Below are 19,172 nucleotides of genomic sequence, written 5' to 3'. Positions count from 1 at the left end.
GCAAGGGGGTGATGGGTGAGCGGGACACAGTGCGAGTTAGAACACGGGCAGTGAGCACAGGGGGTGATGGGTGAGCGGGACACAGTGTGAGTTAGGACACGGGCAGCGAGCCCAGGGGGTGATGGGTGAGCGGGACACAGTGCGAGTTAGGACACGGGCAGTGAGCACAGGGGGTGATGGGTGAGCGGGACACAGTGTGAGTTAGGACACGGGCAGCGAGCCCAGGGGGTGATGGGTGAGCGGGACCCAGTGTGAGTCAGGACACGGGTCAGTGAGCACAGGGAGTGATGGGTGAGCGGGACTTGGTGCGAGTTAGAATATGGGCAGTGAGCAAGGGGGTGATGGGTGAGCGGGACACAGTGCGAGTTAGGACACGGGCAGCGAGCCCAGGGGGTGATGGGTGAGCGGGACACAGTGTGAGTTAGGACACGGGCAGCGAGCACAGGGGGTGATGGGTGAGCGGGACACAGTGTGAGTTAGGACACGGGCAGCAAGCACAGGGGGTGATGGTCGGCGGGACTGGGTGCGAGTTAGGACATGGGCAGTGAGCACAGGGGGTGATGGGTGAGCGGGACACAGTGTGAGTTAGGACACGGGCAGTGAGCACAGGGGGTGATGGGTGAGCGGGACTGGGTGCGAGTTAGGACATGGGCAGTGAGCACAGGGGGTGATGGGTGAGCGGGACACAGTGTGAGTTAGGACATGGGCAGTGAGCACAGGGGGTGATGGGTGAGCGGGACTTGGTGCGAGTTAGGACATGGGCAGTGAGCACAGGGGGTGATGGGTGAGCGGGACACAGTGCGAGTTAGGACACGGGCAGTGAGCACAGGGGGTGATGGGTGAGCGGGACACAGTGTGAGTTAGGACATGGTCAGTGAGCACAGGGGGTGATGGGTGAGCGGGACACAGTGTGAGTTAGGACACGGGCAGTGAGCACAGGGGGTGATGGGTGAGCGGGACACAGTGTGAGTTAGGACACGGGCAGTGAGCACAGGGGGTGATGGGTGAGCGGGACACAGTGTAAGTTAGGACATGGGCAGTGAGCACAGGGGGTGATGGGTGAGCGGGACTTGGTGTGAGTTAGGACACGGGCAGCGAGCACAGGGGGTGATGGGTGAGCGGGACACAGTGTGAGTTAGGACACGGGCAGCGAGCACAGGGGGTGATGGGTGAGCGGGACTTGGTGCGAGTTAGGACACGGGCAGTGAGCACAGGGGGTGATGGGTGAGCGGGACACAGTGTGAGTTAGGACACGGGCAGCGAGCACAGGGGGTGATGGGTGAGCGGGACACAGTGCGAGTTAGGACACGGGCAGCGAGCACAGGGGGTGATGGGTGAGCGGGACACAGTGTGAGTTAGGACACGGGCAGCGAGCACAGGGGGTGATGGGTGAGCGGGACACAGTGTGAGTTAGGACACGGGCAGCGAGCACAGGGGGTGATGGGTGAGCGGGACTTGGTGCGAGTTAGGACACGGGCAGTGAGCACAGGGGGTGATGGGTGAGCGGGACACAGTGTGAGTTAGGACTCGGGCAGCGAGCACAGGGGGTGATGGGTGAGCGGGACACAGAGTGAGTTAGGACACGGGCAGCGAGCACAGGGGGTGATGGTCAGCGGGACTGGTGCGAGTTAGGACATGGGCAGTGAGCACAGGGGGTGATGGTCAGCGGGACTGGTGCGAGTTAGGACATGGGCAGTGAGCACAGGGGGTGATGGGTGAGCGGGACACAGTGCGAGTCAGGACACAGGCAGCCGTGTTTTGAATGAGCTCTCAGTTTGTGGGGGGTGGGAAGCTGGCCAGGAGCGCGCTGGAACAGTGGAGTCAGGAGATAACAAAGTCTGAATTTTCTCCATGGTCCCAAAAGGTGTTGAAGTAAAACCTGCAGGGCTCCAGATATCAGCTGTCGCAGTCCACAGCACTCAGCGGGCAGGGACAATCTACTGGGACTCCTGGGGGAACCCCTGACACAGCAGACATTGTGTCTCACATGGGGTTTGATCACCTCACTCCCTTCTCATTGCTACAATGCGTAGTCATTCATCCAGCTCCTTTGAAAGGAGTTAATCGACTCAGCATTTACCTGGGACAAAAGCACCATCTATGACCTCATTGCAGTGGAAATTTATACTCGTGTCCACTGGCTTTCCGACCAATTCATTTAAAAAAAAAGTTAAATATTGGAAGAAACTCTTTACTCTTATTTGACGAGCTGTAAGAGGCCTGTTCCCAGATCTGTGCAGTGTGACACGGAGCACATAACCCCGAGTTATACTGCCTGCTCTGCATTACTCTCCGCCCTGGGACAGTAGAGCCCTGTGCGCAGGAACCCGAGCGCCAGCTAAGTATGAATGTTGGGAGAGAGGCCAGTTTCAGGGGGTGCAAATCCCCCGAGGGATCAAACGCTTCACTGAGCTTCATTGTGGTGTCCCACACCCCTTAAGGTTATTAATGCATCTCAAATGTGGCAGTCAATCTATCCCAATGTTTCCTTGTCGTAATGTGGCACCCTGTCCTATTGCTCTGTCCACTGTGCGCACTGACCGACATTGGCTCCTCGTCCGGCAACACCTCAAATTCAAAAGTCCCTCCATGGCCTCTGTAACCTCCTCCAGCTCCACAACCCCTCCGAGACCTCTGCGCTTGTCCAATCCTGGCCTCTTGCGCATCTCCATTTTAATTGCTCCACCATTGACAGCCAAGCCTTCAGCTGCCCAGGTCCTAAGCTCTGGAATTCCCTCCCTAGATGCCACTGCATCTGTCCTCCTTTAAGATGCTCCTTAAAACCCACCCACCTGCCCTAGTTGTCCTCGCTGCAATGCGCCATCTCACTCTCAACAAGCTCTCCGCTGGAGTGGAACTAAACTGCAGAACCTCGAGTCTCGTCGCTGAGAGCATGCAGAAACCAAGTGCAGACAGCAGAAGGAGCGTGTGGCAAATCAGACTCCCCACCCACCCTTTCCTTCAACGACTGCCTTCCCCACCTGTGACGGAGACTGTAATTCCTGTATTGGACTGTTCAGTCACCTGAGAAATATAGAAACATAGAAAATAGGTGCAGGAGTAGGCCATTCGGCCCTTCGAGCCTGCACCGCCATTCAATATGATCATGGCTGATCATGCAACTTCAGTACCCCATTCCTGCTTTCTCTCCATACCCCTTGATCCCTTTGGCCGTAAGAGCCACATCTAACTCCCTTTTGAATATATCTGACGAACTGCCCTCAACAACTTTCTGTGGTAGAGAAATCCACAAGTTCACAATTCTCTGGGTGAAGAAGTTTCTCCTCATCTCTGTCCAAAATAGCTTACTCCTTATCCTTAGACTGTGACCCCTGGTTCTGGACTTCCCCAACATCGGGAACATTCTTCCTGCATCTAACTTGTCCAATCCCGTCAGAATTTTATGTGTTTCTATGAGATCCCCTCTCATTCTTCTAAGAGTGGAAGCAAGTCTTCCTCGATTCCGAGGGACTGCCTATGATGATGACCTGTTCTAGTATCTCTTCCTTTGGCTCGGTGTTAACCTTTTGTCTGATTACGCTCCTGTGAAGAGCCTTGAGGGTTTTTAACCACATTATAAATAAGCATTATTCAGTATAATGTAAGTAGGCGCTATATAAATGCAAGCTTTCACTGTAATATTGAGTGGGTGAGGAATATTTACTGAGCAATTTCTCCCCCCGCCCCCCCCCCTTTCCCATTCTCTCCTGAGGGCGCAGAGACACTTACTGGAATGACTCCAGGGATGAGGGACTTAAGCTACGTGGAGAACTGAATTGTTGTCCTCAGAGTAGGTGGAGGGGAGCTTTAATCGAGGTGTTCAAAACCATGAAGGGTTTTGACAGAGGGAAAACTGTTTGCACTGGTAGGAGGGTCGGTAACCAGGGAGCACAGATTTGAAATAATTGATAAAAGAGCTGTGGGTGGGGGGGAGAGGGGGCTGATAAGAATTTATTTTACACAGCGAGTTCTGATCTGGAACGCGCTGCCTGAAAGGGCGGTGGAAACAGATTCAATAGTAACTTGAAATACTTCAAAAATAACATTTGCAGGGCCATGGGGAAAGAGCAGGGGGAGTGGAACTAATTGGATCGCTCTTTCAGAGAGCAGGCACAGACATGATGGGCTGAATGGCCTCCTTCTGGGCATGATTTCATGAAATTTTACAAAACGAGGCTGACACCTCGCTGGGCGGGGGGCAGGGACAGTGTCACTACACCGTGCATCCTCCAGTGCGTCCTTTGTACATGGAGGGTGTGCCAGCAGCTATTCGGCAGTGGGAGGCATCACAGCCGAGCGGGGTGATTGGTTGATGATCAGGAGCTGATTTCCCCTGTTTCCCCGCTCCGTCTCAGAACAGCAAAACCTGGCCCAGGCGGGAAGTGCCTGATCTATCCGGCTCGGTCTGGGACAGCGTGTACTCCACAGCCATCGAATGCAGGTGGGGTTGCACAAGCGCTCGAAGCAGCTTATCCCAGCAGGCCGGGTGCATCTTTCCTCAACCTGTCATCGATGCACCATTCACACGTCCTTCTAAATTGCCGATTTTATCTTTTTACCCCTGCTGCTTTGTATGACGTAACTGTGGAACTTTCTGCCACTTGTCTCCTCCTTTATGTAGCTGGGATACGGGAGCGAGGGAAGGACGCGTTTTACGTTGCCGTGACGACGGACGCCGCACAGGGGGCCCAAGAAGGCCGGAGCGGGCCTCTGCTGGTGAGCAGCCTGGGCCTGCAGTGGGCCATTTCCCACGGCGGGGTGGTGACCCTGGGGGGCGAGGCCATCGGCACCGAGCCCATCAGGAAGTTCTTCTCCCAGCTCCGCTTCTCCGCTGTGCAGCAGCGAAGGGTGAGTACACAAGTAACGGGAGCGCCCGGCACGTCCTCTACACCAACCAGCGCAGCACAGAATCACAGACATTTACAGCACGGAGGAGGCCATTTCGGCCCAGCGTGTCCGCGCCGGCTGACCAAGAGCTACCCAGCCTAGTCCCACGTTCCAGCTCTCGGTCCGTAGCCCTGTAGGTTCCAGCACTTCAAGTACGCATCTAAGTACTTTTTAAATGTGATGAGGGTTTCTGCCTCTACCATCCTTTCAGCCAGTGAGTTCCAGACCCCCTCTGGGTGAAGAAATTTCCCCTCTAAACCTCCTACCAATTACTTTAAATCTATGCCCCCTGGTTGTTGATCCCTCTGCTAATGGAAACAGGTCCTTCCTATCCACTCTATCCAGGCCCCTCATAATTTTATACACCTCAATAAGGTCTCCCTTCAGCTTCCTCTGTTCCAAAGAAAACAACCCCAGCCTATCCAATCTTTGCTCATAGCTAAAATTCTCCAGTCCTGGCAACATCCTCATAAATCTCCTCTGCACCCTCTCCAGTGCAATCACATCTTTCCTGTAATGTGGTGACCAGAACTGCGCACAGTACTCTAGCTGTGTTCTAACCAATGTTTTATACAGTTCAAGCATAACCTCGCTGCTCTTGTATTCTATGCCTCAGCTAATAAAGGAAAGCATTCCGTGTGCCTTCTTAACCACCTTATCTACCTGGCCTGCTACCTTCAGGGATCTGTAGACATGCACTCCAAGGGACCTTTGTTCCTCTACACTTCTCAGTGTCCTACCATTTAATGTGTATTCCCTTGCCTTGTTGGCCCTTCCCAAATGCATTACTTCACACTTCCCCGGATTAAATTCCATTTGCCACTGTTCTGCCCACCTGACCAGTTGATTGATATCTTCCTGCTGTCCACAGCTTTCTTCTTCATTATCAACCACACAGCCGATTTTAATCTCATCAGCAAACTTCTTAATAATACCCCTATATTCAAGTCTAATCATTGATGTATACCACAAAAAGCAAGGGGCCCAGCACTGAACCCTGCAGAACCCCACTGGAAACATCCTTCCAGTCACTAAACACCCATCAACCATTGCCCTTTGCTTCCTGCTTCCGAGCCAATTTTGGATCCAACTTGCCACTTTTCCCTGGAGCCCATGGGCTTTTACTTTGGTGACCAGTCTGGCATGTGGGACTTTATCAAAAGCCTTGCTGAAATCCATATTGGTGTAATGCAGGCAATGACAGCAGCCAGTGTACGCACAGCAAACCCCTTAACCAGACAATTTAATAATGATCAGTTCATCTGTTTTTAGTGATGTTTGGCCCCAGGACACCGGGGAGAATGCCCCTGATCTTCTTTAAATAGTGCCATGGGATCGTTTACATTTACCTGAGCAAGCCAATGTTTAATGTCTCATCCAAAACAACGATCCTTTCCCTCTGACAATACAGCGCTCCCTCAGTGCTGCCCCTCCGACAGTGTAGCGCTCCTTCAGTAATACCCCTCCAACAGTGCGGTGCTTCCTCAGTACTTCCCCTCCGACAGTGCAGCCCTCCCTCAGTACTGCCCCTCCGACAGTGCGGCACTCCCTCAGTACTGCCCTGTGACAGTGCGATGCTCCCTCAGTACTGCCCCTCCGATAGTGCGGTGCTCCCTCAGTACTGCCACTCCGACAGTGCAGCCCTCCTTCAGTACTGCCCCTCCGACAGTGCGGCGCTCCCTCAGTACTGTCCCTCCGATAGTGCGGTGCTCCCTCAGTACTGCCCTGTGACAGTGCTGTGCTCCTTCAGTACTGCCCCTCCAATAGTGCGGTGCTCTCTCAGTACTGCCCCTCCGACAGTGCGGCACTCGCTCAGTACTGCCCCTCCGACAGTGCAGCACTCCCTCAGTACTGCCCCTCCGACAGTGCAGCGCTCCCTCAGTACTGCCCCTCCGACAGTGCAGCACTCCCTCAGTACTGCCCCTCCGACAGTGCAGCACTCCCTCAGTACTGCCCCTCCGACAGTGCAGCACTCCCTCAGTACTGCCCCTCCGACAGTGCAGCGCTCCCTCAGTTCTGCCCCTCCGACAGTGCGGCACTCCCTCAGTACTGCCCTGTGACAGTGCGATGCTCCCTCAGTACTGCCCCTCCGATAGTGCAGCCCTCCCTCAGTACTGCCCCTCCGACAGTGCGGCACTCCCTCAGTACTGCCCTGTGACAGTGCGATGCTCCCTCAGTACTGCCCCTCCGATAGTGCGGTGCTCCCTCAGTACTGCCACTCCGACAGTGCAGCCCTCCTTCAGTACTGCCCCTCCGACAGTGCGGCGCTCCCTCAGTACTGTCCCTCCGATAGTGCGGTGCTCCCTCAGTACTGCCCTGTGACAGTGCTGTGCTCCTTCAGTACTGCCCCTACAACAGTGTGGTGCTCCCTCAGTACTGCCCCTCCAATAGTGCGGTGCTCCCTCAGTACTGCCCCTCCATCAGTACAGCACTCCCTCAGTACTGCCCCTCCGACAGTGCGGCGCTCGCTCACTGCTGCCCCTCCAACAGTGCGGCGCTCGCTCAGTACTGCCCCTCCGACAGTGCAGCACTCCCTCAGTACTGCCCCTCCGACAGTGCAGCACTCCCTCAGTACTGCCCCTCCGACAGTGCAGCGCTCCCTCAGTTCTGCCCCTCCGACAGTGCAGCACTCCCTCAGTACTGCCCCTCCGACAGTGCAGCACTCCCTCAGTACTGCCCCACCGACAGTGCAGCACTCCCTCAGTACTGCCCCTCCGACAGTGCAGCACTCCCTCAGTACTGACCCTCCGACAGTGCAGCGCTCCCTCAGTGCTGCCCCTCCAACCTTACATTTAAACCCACAGGCTTCTGACTCAGAGAGCCACACTGGCTTTAGAACTTTCCACAGTACGGTAGCACAATTGGGTCCATCAACCGCCATCCCTTTTTCATAGAGCAACCCTTACCCACTCTCTCACCATAACGCTCTCTACCTTCTCTCTCTAGAAATGCAGCCAATTCACTCTAATTCTATCATTTCCTTGGCTTCCCTCCCTTGTAAATCATTCCATGTCATTATTACCCTTTGGGGTTAAGGTTGTGCAGATCTTCCCTTCTCATTCATCTGTGGCTCAGTCGGCCGCACTCTCACCACTGAGTCAGGAAGTCGCGAAATTCAGCACTGGAAACTTGAGCTTAAAATCTAGGCCGACACTCTTAGGCAGTGCTGAGGGAGTGCCGCACTGTCGGAGGTGCTGTCTTTCGGCTGAGACGTTAAACCGAGGCCCCGTCTGCCCCCTCAGGTGGATGTAAAAAATCCCGTGGCATTATTTCGAAGAAGAGCAGGGGAGTTATCCCCGTGTTCTTCAACCAACACCTAAAACTTATCATCTGGGCATTATCACATTGCTGTTTGTGAGATACCGCTGTCCGAAAATTGCCAGCTGCGTTTCCCACATTACAACAGCGACGGCTCTGCATTGGCTGTAACGGGCTTTGGGACGCCCGGCCGTCGTGACAGGCGCTAGAGAAATGCAGGTCTTTCTTTATCTTTTTCGTATCTGCTCTGGAAGTAAAACCGCAGATTTATCCATGGGACTGAGAGGCTGCAGGCTGCTATAACAGCAGCAGGTGCTGCTCATACCATCGCTGCTCACCGCTTCCTGTTAGCGGCAGCTTTAGCCTGACGTCCAAGAACCATGAAAGCAGAATAAAGAGGCTGATGCCTGCAGCCAGTCCGGACTCGCCTGCTTAATCTGAGGCTCCTGTACTTCTGGAACTATAGAAACGTACAGCACAGAGGGAGGCCATTCGGCCCATCGACCCTGTGCTGGCGTTTGTAGGAGCGATCGTGCTTAGTCCCACATCCCCACTTTTTGTCCGTAACCCTGTAAGTCCCTCATCCTTAACTACCTATCCAACTCCTTTTAAAATTATTGATGGAGTCAGCTTTCACCACCTTTTCTGGTCGTGTTCCAGATCCTGACAACTCTGAGTGAAAAAGCTTCTCCTCATTTCAAATCAGCCACTTACAGTTAACCTGCAGCCTGTGTGAATCAATTACCAGTCCCTCACTGCAACACCCCTTCCCAGTCCCAGTTACTGACACCAACACCCCGTCCCAGTCCCACTCCCAGTCCCACACTGCAACATCCCGTCCCAGTCCCACTCCCACACTGCAACACCCCTTCCCAGTCCCAGTCACTGACACCAACACCCTGTCCCAGTCCCACTCCTAGTCCCACACTGCAACATCCCATCCCAGTCCCAGTCCCTCACTGCAACACCCCTTCCCAGTCCCAGTCACTGACTCCAACACCCCGTCCCAGTCCCAGTCCCTCACTGCAACACTCCGTCCCAGTCCCAGTCCCTCACTGCAACACCCCTTCCCAGTCCCAGTCACTGACACCAACACCCTGTCCCAGTCCCACTCCCAGTCCCACACAGCAACATCCCATCCTAGTCCCAGTCGCTCACTGCAACACCCCTTCCCAGTCCCAGTTACTGACACTAACACCCCGTCCCAGTCCCAGTCCCACACTGCAACACCCCGTCCCAGTCCCAGTCACTGACTCCAACACCCCGTCCTAGTCCCACACTGCAACATCCCGTCCTAGTCCCAGTCCCTCACTGCAACACTCCGTCCCAGTCCCAGTCACTGACACCAACACCCCGTCCCAGTCCCACTCCTAGTCCCACACTGCAACACCCCTTCCCAGTCCCAGTCACTGACACTAACACCCTGTCCCAGTCCCAGTCCCACACTGCAACAACCCGTCCTAGTCCCAGTCCCACAGTGCAACACCCCTTCCCAGTCCCAGTCACTGACACTAACACCCTGTCCCAGTCCCAGTCCCACAGTGCAACACCACTTCCCAGTCCCTTCCCAGTCCCAGTCACTGACACTAACACCCCGTCCCAGTCCCAGTCACTGACACTAACACCCTGTCCCAGTCCCAGTCCCAGTCCCAGTCACTGACACTAACACCCTGTCCCAGTCCCAGTCACTGACACTAACACCCCGTCCCAGTCCCAGTCACTGACACTAACACCCTGTCCCAGTCCCAGTCACTGACACTAACACCCTATCCCAGTCCCAGTCACTGACACTAACACCCTGTCCCAGTCCCAGTCACTGACACTAACACCCTATCCCAGTCCAATTAACTGACACTAACACCCTGTCCCAGTCCCAGTCACTGACACTAACACCCTATCCCAGTCCCAGTCACTGACACTAACATCCTGTCCCAGTCCCAGTCACTGACACTTACACCCCGTCCCAGTCCCAGTCACTGACACTAACACCCTATCCCAGTCCCAGTCACTGACACTAACACCCTGTCCCAGTCCCAGTCACTGACACTAACACCCCGTCCCAGTCCCAGTCACTGACACTAACACCCCGTCCCAGTCCCAGTCACTGACACTAACACCCCGTCCCAGTCCCAGTCACTGACACTAACACCCCGTCCCAGTCCCAGTCACTGACACTAACACCCCGTCCCAGTCCCAGTCACTGACACTAACACCCCGTCCCAGTCCCAGTCACTGACACTAACACCCTGTCCCAGTCCCAGTCACTGACACTAACACCCTGTCCCAGTCCCAGTCCCTCACTGCAACACCCCGTCCCAGTCACTGACACTAACACCCTGTCCCAGTCCCAGTCACTGACACTAACACACTGTCCCAGTCCCAGTCACTGACACTAACACCCTGTCCCAGTCCCAGTCACTGACACTAACACCCTGTCCCAGTCACTGACACTGACACCCAGTCCCAGTCCCTCACTGCAACACCCCGTCCCAGTCACTGACACTAACACCCTGTCCCAGTCCCAGTCACTGACACCCAACACCCAACACCCTGTCCCAGTCCCAGTCACTGACACTAACACCCTGTCCCAGTCACTGACACCCAACACCCTGTCCCAGTCCCAGTCACTGACACCCAACACCCCGTCCCAGTCCCAGTCACTGACACCCAACACCCCGTCCCAGTCCCAGTCACTGACACTAACACCCTATCCCAGTCCCAGTCACTGACACTAACACCCTATCTCAGTCCCAGTCACTGACACTAACACCCTGTCCCAGTCCCAGTCACTGACACTAACACCCTGTCCCAGTCCCAGTCACTGACACTAACACCCTGTCCCAGTCCCAGTCACTGACACTAACACCCTGTCGCAGTCCCAGTCACTGACACTAACACCCTGTCCCAGTCCCAGTCACTGACACTAACACCCTTTCCCAGTCCCAGTCACTGACACTAACACCCTATCCCAGTCCCAGTCACTGACACTAACACCCTGTCCCAGTCCCAGTCACTGACACTAACACCCTGTCCCAGTCCCAGTCACTGACACTAACACCCTGTCCCAGTCCCAGTCACTGACACTAACACCCTGTCCCAGCCCCAGTCACTGACACTAACACCCTCTCCCAGTCCCAGTCACTGACACTAACACCCTGTCCCAGTCCCAGTCACTGACACTAACACCCTGTCCCAGTCCCAGTCCCTCACTGCAACACCCCGTCCCAGTCACTGACACTAACACCCTGTCCCAGTCCCAGTCACTGACACTAACACACTGTCCCAGTCCCAGTCACTGACACTAACACCCTGTCCCAGTCCCAGTCACTGACACCCAACACCCCGTCCCAGTCCCAGTCATTGACACTAACACCCCGTCCCAGTCCCAGACACTGACATCCAACACCCTGTCCCAGTCCCAGTCACTGACACTAACACCCTGTCCCAGTCACTGACACTGACACCCAGTCCCAGTCCCTCACTGCAACACCCCGTCCCAGTCACTGACACTAACACCCTGTCCCAGTCCCAGTCACTGACACTAACACCCTGTCCCAGTCCCAGTCACTGACACTAACACCCTGTCCCAGTCCCAGTCCCAGTCCCAGTCACTAACACCCAACACCCCGTCCCAGTCCCAGTCACTGACACTAACACCCCGTCCCAGTCCCAGTCCCAGTCACTGACACTAACACCCTGTCCCAGTCCCAGTCACTGACACCCAACACCCCGTCCCAGTCCCAGTCACTGACACTAACACCCTGTCCCAGTCCCAGTCACTGACACCCAACACCCCGTCCCAGTCCCAGTCCCAGTCACTGACACTAACACCCTGTCCCAGTCCCAGTCACTGACACTAACACCCTGTCCCAGTCCCAGTCACTGACACTAACACCCTGTCCCAGTCCCAGTCACTGACATCCAACACACCCCGTCCCAGTCCCAGTCACTGACACTAACACCCTGTCCCAGTCACAGTCACTGACACCCAACACCCCGTCCCAGTCCCAGTCCCAGTCACTGACACTAACACCCTGTCCCAGTCCCAGTCACTGACACCCAACACCCCGTCCCAGTCCCAGTCCCAGTCACTGACACTAACACCCTGTCCCAGTCCCAGTCACTGACACTAACACCCCGTCCCAGTCCCAGTCACTGACACTAACACCCTGTCCCAGTCCCAGTCACTGACACTAACACCCCGTCCCAGTCCCAGTCACTGACACTAACACCCTGTCCCAGCCCCAGTCACTGACACTAACACCCTGTCCCAGTCCCAGTCACAGACACCCAACACCCCGTCCCAGTCCCAGTCATTGACACTAACACCCTGTCCCAGTCACTGACACTGACACTGACACCCAGTCCCAGTCCCTCACTGCAACACCCCGTCCCAGTCACTGACACTAACACCCTGTCCCAGTCCCAGTCACTGACACTAACACACTGTCCCAGTCCCAGTCACTGACACTAACACCCTGTCCCAGTCCCAGTCACTGACACCCAACACCCCGTCCCAGTCCCAGTCATTGACACTAACACCCCGTCCCAGTCCCAGACACTGACATCCAACACCCTGTCCCAGTCCCAGTCACTGACACTAACACCCTGTCCCAGTCACTGACACTGACACCCAGTCCCAGTCCCTCACTGCAACACCCCGTCCCAGTCACTGACACTAACACCCTGTCCCAGTCCCAGTCACTGACACTAACACCCTGTCCCAGTCCCAGTCACTGACACTAACACCCTGTCCCAGTCCCAGTCCCAGTCACTAACACCCAACACCCCGTCCCAGTCCCAGTCACTGACACTAACACCCCGTCCCAGTCCCAGTCCCAGTCACTGACACTAACACCCTGTCCCAGTCACTGACACCCAACACCCCGTCCCAGTCCCAGTCACTGACACTAACACCCTGTCCCAGTCCCAGTCACTGACACCCAACACCCCGTCCCAGTCCCAGTCCCAGTCACTGACACTAACACCCTGTCCCAGTCCCAGTCACTGACACTAACACCCTGTCCCAGTCCCAGTCACTGACACTAACACCCTGTCCCAGTCCCAGTCACTGACATCCAACACACCCCGTCCCAGTCCCAGTCACTGACACTAACACCCTGTCCCAGTCCCAGTCACTGACACCCAACACCCCGTCCCAGTCCCAGTCCCAGTCACTGACACTAACACCCTGTCCCAGTCCCAGTCACTGACACCCAACACCCCGTCCCAGTCCCAGTCACTGACACTAACACCCTGTCCCAGTCCCAGTCACTGACACTAACACCCCGTCCCAGTCCCAGTCACTGACACTAACACCTTGTCCCAGTCCCAGTCACTGACACTAACACCCCGTCCCAGTCCCAGTCACTGACACTAACACCCCGTCCCAGTCCCAGTCACTGACACTAACACCCCGTCCCAGTCCCAGTCACTGACACTAACACCCTGTCCCAGTCCCAGTCACTGACACTAACACCCTGAACCAGTCCCAGTCACTGACACTAACACCCTGTCCCAGTCCCAGTCACTGACACTAACACCCCGTCCCAGTCCCAGTCACTGACACTAACACCCCGTCCCAGTCCCAGTCACTGACACTAACACCCCGTCCCAGTCCCAGTCACTGACACTAACACCCCATCCCAGTCCCAGTCACTGACACCCAACACCCCGTCCCAGTCACTGACACTAACACCCTGTCCCAGTCCCAGTCACTGATACTAACACCCTGTCCCAGTCTCAGTCACTGACACTAACACCCCGTCCCAGTCCCAGTCACTGACACTAACACCCTGTCCCAGTCCCAGTCACTGACACTAACACCCTGTCCCAGTCCCAGTCACTGACACTAACACCCCGTCCCAGTCCCAGTCACTGACACTAACACCCTGTCCCAGTCCCAGTCACTGACACTAACACCCCGTCCCAGTCCCAGTCACTGACACCAACCAGTCATGAATGGTACAGCACAGAAAGATGCCATTCAGCCTATCGAGCTTGTGTCGAATTTAGTTCCATAAGCCAGCTTTCTCTCCGCAACCTTGCAAATTTGTCCCTTTCAAATATATGTCCAAATGTCTTTTGAAAGTGACCATGGAAGCTCATTCCACCACCATTTCAGGTAATGCGTTCCAGATCTTAACAACCCTTTGTGTGGAAAAATCATTCGCTCATTTCCCCTCTAGGTCTTCCTAGACAGGACGCAGAATAAAGAGGCTGATGCCTGCAGCCAGTCCGGCCTCGCCTGCTTAATCTGAGGCTCCTGTACTTCTTGAACTATAATCTTTGTCCTCTGGTTACTGACACTCACAGCAACGCCCCACCCCCTCACTCCTCACTGAACGCCCCATTCCCTCACTGAACGCCCCACCCCCTCACTGCAACGTCTCAGTTCCATCCAGTTAACAGGAACAATTGGTTTTTGGTCAGACCTCGCTGCATGGCCTGAAAAGAGAAAGCTCTCCATGTGTCTGTATGCCGAGGCCCTGTGTCGATGCTGTGAAACTGCTGTGTGTGCCCTGTAACGGTGTCTGGGAGAGGGAGGGGGACTTGTTTGCGATTTGAAGCAAGCGTTGTCTCTGGGCCGCCGTACTGCGTCTGCTCCCGCTGTTCCTGTGGGGTGTGGGGAGGTGTTAGACCTGTGTATCACTGTCAGGCCACAGTCCATGGCTGTGTCACTGGATGCTCTTGTTGGGGTTCTGCAGCTTCCGAGCAGTATCAGGTGGGCACGGGGTACACCCTCACCCCAGGCTGTCACCGTCAGGGCAGGCTCTCTTTGTCACACTGCTTTTTCATTGCCCACCGATCCTTTCTGGGGTAAAGGTTCCAAAGGGCCATCCCTGGCGTCTCAGCCACAATACGTCTGAGGACGATATTCAAACCCGAGGGACAGAGTGGCCAGGCCTTCTCCCAACACACACACATACGCACTGGGCTGTTTGAGGAGGACCTCCCACTCCACCCTCTCCTCCCAGGGGTGCAGAAGCAAGTGTCGCCCCCTAATTGCCATCCCCACAAAGGCCCAACCAACCAGCACCGTCCTGGGATCGAACCTGCTGGTCCATGTGGCCCTGTGTATCGACTGGGCTCCATCATAAGAACATCAGAAATAGGAGCAGGAGTAGGCCATTCGGCCCCTCGAGCCTGCTCCGCCATTTAATAAGATCATGGCTGATCTGATCATGGACTCAGGTCCACTTCCCCGCCTGCTCCCCATAACCCCTTAACCCCTTATCGTTTAAGAAACTGTCTATTTCTGTCTTAAATGTATTCAATGTCCCGGCTTCCACAGCTGTCTGAGGCAGCGAATTCCACAGATCCACAACCCACTGAGAGAAGAAATTTCTCCTCATCTCAGTTTTAAATGGGTGGCCCCTTATTCTAAGATCATGCCCTCTAGTTCTAGTCTCACACATCAGTGGAAACACCCTCTCTGCATCCACCTTGTCAAGCCACCTCATAATCTTATATGTTTCGATAAGATCACCTCTCATTCTTCTGAATTCCAATGGGTAGCAGCCCAACCTACTCAACCTTTCCTCATAAGTCAATCCCCTCATCCCCGGAATCAACCTAGTGAACCTTCTCTGAACTGCCTCCAAAGCAAATATATCCTTTCGTAAATCCACCAGAACAGTTTCCTGGTGGACTAGCCCCATACCTGTGGCCACACTGTTCCATGCTCTGTGCTTCGTCCTACTGTTTGATGTTCAGTAACGGGGTGTCTGTAGAATGGAGGTACTCCCAGCTTGAACTGACCCTCCTCCCACCTGGGTACAGCAATGCCTGTGGTGCGGAGGGTCTGGGGGAACCTTGAGGTTAGAAATAGATGGCAGGCTGTCAATTCATTGCTAACTTGATACTTTCTTTCCCTTTTATTAACTTTGCATTTTTCCCCATCAGTGAAGTGGCTCTGTCTGCTTATCGGTTCGATAACGGCCTGCACTCACTCCAGAGACCAAACAGAAGCAACGTTCGAAACAAGACGCTCATCCACCATTGTCTACAGGAAGGTCTCCTCCCAGTCTCCTTGTCCCATCTCATCCCAGTCCCCGTCTCCGTCTACCATCCTAATCTCTGCCTCCTATTCCCAGTCTCCCATCCCAGTCTCTGCCTCCTATTCCCAGTCTCTGTCTCCCATCACCGTCTGCGTCTCACATTCCCAGTCCCCGTCTCCCATTCCCAGTCCCTGTCTCCCATCCCCAGTCCATGTGTCCCATCCCGGTTTCCATCTCTCATCCCAGGCACCTTGTCCCATCCCAGTCAGCCTATCCCATACGATGCCATATCCACTCATCCCTATCCAGCCACTGAGCGCAATGTCCCATTCCTTCCCAGTCACAGCCTTCCAGCCACTATCCTCATGGGAGCATCTCATTTGAGCTGGAGGTAGTGAGACAGAATCCTAGCCGGAGCTTTCCTGAGAGCTTCCGCTTACTGCAGAACAGTGTTTGGAAAGAATGGAGTTCCTTCCGTTGCTACAATCGACCATCTGCCAGATCACCTCCATGCTGCAGTTGCCTCGAGTCAGCTGTCTCCACAAGCGGGTCCAGATCTGCCTGTTGTCCACAAGAACCATCTTTAGATATAGCGATGGGGGAGTCATCGCCACAAGGCCCTGTTTAAGGCACCCATCTTTACAAGAGTCTCGCTCCGTAACTGCACTTTAGAAAGGAGCAATCTTGTGTCTTATTGTCGGCAAGATCTAAACGGCAGCCATCGTTCGATGAGCATCCTATTCTAGTTCCTGTGTACAAGAGTGTCCCATTCAATCTGTTGTTTACTGTACTCTACTGTTGTCAATGGCTACTGGCCATTGTAGAAGCTTGTCTTTGTACCTACTCTACATTGGAGCTGCCTTGTCAGTGTCCCATTTTATATCTTGAAGATGTCATTATCTCTGGAACATTTCCTTGATTATCATTCTCTTTATGAAACAAATTCCCTTTCATTCCAATCCAGCCAGAGCTGTCTCTCTCCAACCATCACTCCGAATCTTGGCCACACCTTCACTCCGTTAATAGTCTAGCCCTTTTTGGATTTCTTAATTCAAAATCTGAGGGGCGTGGGGTATGAAGGAGTTGGATTGAGGGGAGGGGGGTGTGGAGGAGATGCACTGAGGGGAGGGGTGTGTGAAGGAGATGGATTGAGGGGAGGAGTGTGTGAAGGAGATGGATTGAGGAGAGGGGGTGTGAAGAAGATGGATTGAGGGGAGGGGTGTGTGAAGGAGATGGATTGAGGGGAGGGGGGTGTGGAGGAGATGGATTGAGGGCAGGGGGGTGGAGGAGTTGCACTGAGGGGAGGGGGGTGTGGAGGAGATGGATTGAGGGGAGGGGGGTGTGGAGGTGATGGATTGAGGGGAGGGGGGTGTGGAGGTGATGGATTGAGGGGAGGGGGGTGTGGAGGTGATGGATTGAGGGGAGGGGGGTGGAGGAGTTGCACTGAGGGGAGGGGGGTGTGGAGGAGATGGATTGAGGGGAGGGGTGTGTGGAGGAGATGGATTGAGGGGAGGGGGGTGTGGAGGTGACGGATTGAGGGGAGGGGGGTGTGGAGGAGATGGATTGAGGGGAGGGGGGTGTGGAGGAGATGGATTGAGGGGAGAGGGGTGTGGAGGTGATGGATTGAGGGGAGGGGGTGTGGAGGTGATGGATTGAGGGGAGGGGGGTGTGGAGGTGATGGATTGAGGGGAGGGGGGTGGAGGAGTTGCACTGAGGGGAGGGGGGTGTGGAGGAGATGGATTGAGGGGAGGGGGGTGTGGAGGTGATGGATTGAGGGGAGGGGGGTGTGGAGGTGATGGATTGAGGGGAGGGGGGTGTGGAGGTGATGGATTGAGGGGAGGGGGGTGTGGAGGTGATGGATTGAGGGGAGGGGGGTGTGGAGGAGATGGATTGAGGGGAGGGGGGTGTTGAGATGGATTGAGGGGAGGGGGTGTGGAGGTGATGGATTGAGGGGAGGGGGTGTGGAGGTGATGGATTGAGGGGAGGGGGTGTGGAGGTGATGGATTGAGGGGAGGGGGGTGTGGAGGAGATGGATTGAGGGGAGGGGGTGTGGAGGAGATGGATTGAGGGGAGGGGGTGTGGAGGAGATGGATTGAGGGGAGGGGGGTGTGGAGGAGATGGATTGAGGGGAGGGGGGTGTGGAGGAAATGGATTGAGGGAGGGGGTTGTGGAGGTGATGGATTGAGGGGAGGGGAGGGGGGTGTGGAGGAGATGGATTGAGGGGAGGGGAGGGGGGTGTGGAGGAGATGGATTGAGGGGAGGGGGGTGTGGAGGAGATGGATTGAGGGGAGGGGGTGTGGAGGAGATGGATTAAGGGGAGGGGGTGTGGAGGAGATGGATTGAGGGGAGGGGGTGTGGAGGAGATGGATTGAGGGGAGGGGGTGTGGAGGAGATGGATTGAGGGGAGGGGGTGTGGAGGAGATGGATTGAGGGGAGGGGGTGTGGAGGAGATGGATTGAGGGGAGGGGGGTGTGGAGGAGATGGATTGAGGGGAGGGGGTGTGGAGGAGATGGATTGAGGGGAGGGGGTGTGGAGGAGATGGATTGAGGGGAGGGGGTGTGGAGGAGATGGATTGAGGGGAGGGGGGTGTGGAGGAGATGGATTGAGGGGAGGGGGGTGTGGAGGAGATGGATTGAGGGGAGGGGGGTGTGGAGGAGATGCGGTGAGGGGTGTGGCTGGAGCTAGTGACTTGCTCTGCCATCTTGCCAGTGAGCGGCTGGGCCGAGACCTGGGGCCGGTGGTTATTCCCATTGTTGTAAACGTTGGGCAGACTGCGTATTGAGAGACTTTTGGTCCCGCACAGTGCAGGCATCAGCGGTAAAGGGGGAGAGGTGGATGGGAAAGAGGCGATGGGGCAGACGGTCAGATAATTAGAAATGACCTCTGTTTCTCTCTCTATCTGTTTCCTGGGCTGACTGCGAACGGACACAGCGACCGTGGCAAACAGGGAGCCAGGAACATTTTAGCAACATCTGATTGTTTGACAGTAGCAACACCAAGCCAATCAGAAAAATGGAACATGTCTTC

The 19,172-nt window shown here is 55.4% G+C and overlaps 1 protein-coding gene across 4 annotated transcripts in view; it reads left to right on the top strand.

Moving 5' to 3' along the window:
* Positions 1 to 17,212, top strand: part of fam234b (family with sequence similarity 234 member B) — an 85,268-nt gene extending 68,056 nt beyond the window's left edge. The window contains exons 12-13 of one of the 4 annotated variants that reach the window (XM_070861556.1): positions 4,622 to 4,848; positions 16,051 to 16,136. In XM_070861556.1, the coding sequence (XP_070717657.1) occupies positions 4,622 to 4,848; positions 16,051 to 16,053 (230 nt within the window). In that variant the 3' untranslated portion in view covers positions 16,054 to 16,136. Of the gene's footprint in view, positions 1 to 4,621; positions 4,849 to 16,050 lie in introns of those variants that run through there. The other 3 variants (XM_070861557.1, XR_011587864.1, XM_070861555.1) reach the window with 3 other exon arrangements.
* Positions 17,213 to 19,172: the final 1,960 nt, after the last annotated feature.

This window comes from Pristiophorus japonicus, chromosome 19 (assembly GCF_044704955.1).
Source record: "Pristiophorus japonicus isolate sPriJap1 chromosome 19, sPriJap1.hap1, whole genome shotgun sequence".
Taxonomy (NCBI): domain Eukaryota; kingdom Metazoa; phylum Chordata; class Chondrichthyes; family Pristiophoridae; genus Pristiophorus; species Pristiophorus japonicus.
The sequence above is the reverse complement of the archived record's forward strand: the minus strand, read 5'-3'. Positions and strand labels throughout refer to the sequence as shown.